Here is a 4,124-nt window from a genome sequence, read left to right as displayed (position 1 = left end):
AAACCCTTTACAGACTGTGTCCTATCTCACTTTATCAACAATACTGATGAAATCCATTTTATTTAGATTATTATAGTAATTAAACCATTGTAAATACCACATATAGTTCATTACTTGCTGACTGGTTTGCTAGTGGCTTAGTGATCTCTGATGATAACCTTTAATCCACATATTAAGGTCACATGGTAACCTGTTTTCACAGAAAAACTCTTCACGTCAGGATATTTAAATGTCTTTCTTGTCACGGCCAGCAGGTGGCACCATCTGCACTCAAGAATCCATGTCAAAACCAAGGAACAAGACCAGGTGTACATTTAGATATTCATTAGTTTAAACATCCTAAACACAATTTAAACTGTCTTTACTGCAGTCACAGGATAGCGTATATACATCCATAACATCTATATCTAAATATAATGGAGCAGAAGTATAAGTATCATAAAATGTAAAATAATCAAGTATATTAGAGTAACTTAATTTAGCCTATTTAGATACATCCCACCACTGTCTATGTTTTAAAGAAATACTTTAATGATGTAAGAGTAGTTGTGTTATTTTAGGGTAATATGCTATAACTCATTAAAAGTGTTTTTGACAGACAAATGAAAAATAATAATAAACAAATATTAACCTCCATTGTTTTAGGGTGGAAGTTGAAGGCAGACATTTGAAAGCCAGACAGATATCTAAAAACCTGGCCAAATTAAACCAAATTGACACGACTGAAGTTTCAGGTTTTAAGTGAGAAAATAATGTTTGAGTGAAATGACCCTTTAATTCCCATCCTCACCTGTGCTGCGTTCAAATCCACCGGAATATGAAAAGAAAGTGATCACAACTTTCAACCTCGTATTTACTTTTACCCCCCAAACTCCGGAAATATTTGACATTGAACGAAGTAACGTCAAAACAAACAAGTCCTTCGCTCACGGTAAACTGAGGCTAAAACCAATTATGTTAGTTAAATTGAAGTACTCATTTGATAAAATGCACACTAACCCTCGCGACATACGGTTAACTTACTTTGTTCAAATATTAACGTTAAACCCGCAGTTACATACTCTCTACGTAAGGTTTACGTTAATGTCGGTGGTCGAGGGGCTTAAATATATTTCACCCACGAAAGGAGGAGGAGGTTGGGGGGGTAAGAGAGTACGGGAGGCTCTGTTTCTAAAATGGAGAGACGTCGGTGGAGTGGACACTGACGTTACAAGGTCAGTATTATGTATTCAAGGTGTTTAAAACAAATTCCGTTTTCAGTTAAGAGTTGTCTCGTAACTTTTCCCATAGCTGTTTTTTTCTGGTAAACAACGTTGTTTAAATTACAGACAAGCGTGTTAAGAGCGAAACTTGTCCGCCTCCGGTGAGCTATTTAAAGCCTGGCAGACAAAGTAGTGGTGCAAAATGATACAATGTTTCCAGCAAAAAAAGGACCATGAAATGGCATACAATAAATACACCATGCTGGTAGTCACCTGATATACAAGCGTTAAGTCTCCTAACATGGAAATATTGACTTGCTGTGGAGACACAAAATATTCGTAACGTTTATAAAACAATGATGGATCTGTGACGCACACTGGACATTTCCAGAAAACACCTGCTATGGAAAAAGTGACAAGAGAAAATCACTTCAAGGCTGTTAAGGTAAGCGTAAGTAAAGAAATGTAATGTAGTGGACATGATTTAGGTCAATATGTCCTCTCCATAAAAAGGACTTTGTCAAATCCCCGCTGAAAAACTATTTGAGCTATAACAGTGTCTTCTGTTGTACATCACTTTACCATATGTTGTGATAATGTTTTATATTGTAATGTAGATAAAATGATGTGTGCTCAACAGTTAGACTTCTTAAATTTTAAATAATAATATCGAACTTTTTTCCTTATATTTTCTCTACCTCTTCTTCTCTTTATTTTTCTTTCCCTGGATCCTCTCTGCAGCGCAAAGATGAAGTTGAACGTGATAGATCTGTTGTGTCTGACCCTTCTTCTGGTTCATATTAATTCTTCGTTGGCCAAGAAAACAGGAGGGTTTGGTGGGAAAATAAGTCTCTTTAAGAAGACCTCCAAAAGACCTCCAAAACAGTCCAAGGGTGGAACCCTCAAACAACCTAAACAACCTGAACAGTTCAACCAGGGAGGTTACCCTCAGCAACCAGGTCGACCAGGGGGTTACCCTAATCAAGGGGGTTACCCTAATCAAGGGGGTTACCCTAATCAAGGGGGTTACCCTAATCAAGGGGGTTACCCTAATCATGGAAGCTACCCAAATCATGGAAGCTACCCAAATCAAGGAGGCAGACCAGGATACCCAGCTGGAGGTTATCCAGCACAGGGCTACCCATATGGAGGAGGTTATGGCAGTTATGGGGGTCATGGCGGATATGGTGGTTATGGAGGTTATCCGGGTGGATCCCTGAACTACAACCCGAACAACAAAGTCCTGAGCCCTCACTACGGGGGCAGCTTTGGATATGGGGGCCACGGTGCTCGGGGCGGCTCTCCCTTTTCCCACTCGGTTCAGGCAATGGGCATGCGTCCCTCTGACAGGTCCAGAGGGTTTGGACGCAGCGCGGTGGTGGCAGCAGCTGGAGGGGCGGTGGTAGGGATGGCCCTGGGCTACGGGCTAGGGAGGTTCCCCCGTCCTCCCTTCAGCTTCCACAACCCCCAGGAGGAGTATTACTACAACCACTACATGTACAAGAAATATGGAGCCAAGTCTACTGATACCAACGACTACAGCAGAGACTACAAGTACAGCCAACCCCCTCAAACATACGACAGCTACATGGACTCCTGCATGAAGAGGACCGACATTCTACCGGCGGAGAACCGAAAGCAAAACAACAACCCGTCTGCTACTACCACAACTACAACTACTGCGCTCGCCTCAGCTCCAGACACTGGATCAGCCAGCAACACAACGGAGACCAACGGCACTGCAGCGGATAAGAGAACTGACCTTCATCATGCGGAGAATGGAAAGCCAAACAACAGACCAGCTGCTACGTCCACTACTACTCCTGTAACTACCACAACATCCGCTGCCCCAGACTCCGTCATTGGCAGCAAAAACCAGCCAACAAATAGCAACGGCACAGCAGCAGAAAACTCTTCGACCTCCACACCTTCAACTCCACACCCTCTAAATAAGTCTGAAGCCAGCCCAGTGCCTCCAGCTTCACAGGTTCTCAGAAAAACTGCTACTGATGTAGAGGGTGATGATGATGACATTGTCAGCATTGTGGAGATTGGCTACCCGGCACTGATCGAGCAGATGAAGGCCAGGAGATGTGTGGAGTTGTACATGGTCTACTCTGAAAAGTACTTGAAGAAAAACACTGAGCCCAGTACTACTGATGGGGTGCAGGGACTGGAGGCGGGTTTGGGGGGTTTATTAGCTGTGGTCACCAGTATTACACTGATGCTGCTGAATAGCAACATATTGATGCTGCGCTGAGTCCTTCATTAAAAGTTAAATTAACAAAGAAATACAGAAATGAGGCGTTCAACAATGAATGTGTTAAAGATATTAAGTACACAGGGTGGATCTGGGGATGAAAAAAAAATAACACGAGGCAAACGTTTTGATTTTGAAAAAAAACATCTTGATGAGTTTTGGGTGGATTGTTTGCTGAACTTTGCTGATCTCCTGACTTACAAAGTTTAGCATGGAAACACACTCAACTTTGATGTTGAACATGGCAGTGGCAGATCTAGAGGAGTATTCATGAGGTGACCACAGGGTGGCATGAAGAGAGATAGATCAACATTTGTTTTGAAAAGCCATCCGATGAAGATATTTCAACTCAAAAACATTACATTATTGTGACACACGAGTAAAGCATTGAATAGAATACCAGAATGTGTTATTAGGAATCAAGAAATTGTTTCATAAGAATATCGCTTCCACTAAAATGTAAGTTAATTGTGTTATTTTTAAGCATGTTATTTTTTTTTTATTAATCTAAATTGTTGTGTTACAATGGACACTTGGCTACTAAGCTTTGAGTGAACGGTCACTGCGTTGTTGACTTGAGTGGCTTTTTGTTTGGGGCCTTGGTCATCTCTCGCTGCATGCACTCAGACATCAAAGTTTCACTCTTATCAATTTCTGACCAG

The 4,124-nt window shown here is 41.6% G+C and overlaps 1 protein-coding gene across 2 annotated transcripts; it reads left to right on the top strand.

Moving 5' to 3' along the window:
- Positions 1-1,190: 1,190 nt before the first annotated feature.
- On the top strand, positions 1,191-3,905 carry LOC129101662 (uncharacterized). Of its 2 annotated transcripts, none has more exons than XM_054611559.1 (2): positions 1,191-1,214; positions 1,944-3,905. In XM_054611559.1, exon 2 carries the CDS (start codon positions 1,951-1,953, stop codon positions 3,460-3,462), a length of 1,512 nt encoding a protein of 503 aa, XP_054467534.1. In that variant the 5' UTR covers positions 1,191-1,214; positions 1,944-1,950; the 3' UTR covers positions 3,463-3,905. The 2 variants fall into 2 exon arrangements, with proteins under 2 accessions (XP_054467534.1, XP_054467535.1); XM_054611560.1 differs by lacking the exon at positions 1,191-1,214 and adding an exon at positions 1,633-1,647.
- The last annotated feature ends 219 nt before the right edge of the window (positions 3,906-4,124 follow it).

This window comes from Anoplopoma fimbria, chromosome 13, assembly GCF_027596085.1.
Source record: "Anoplopoma fimbria isolate UVic2021 breed Golden Eagle Sablefish chromosome 13, Afim_UVic_2022, whole genome shotgun sequence".
NCBI classification, from domain to species: Eukaryota; Metazoa; Chordata; class Actinopteri; order Perciformes; family Anoplopomatidae; genus Anoplopoma; species Anoplopoma fimbria.
The sequence above is the reverse complement of the archived record's forward strand: the minus strand, read 5'-3'. Positions and strand labels throughout refer to the sequence as shown.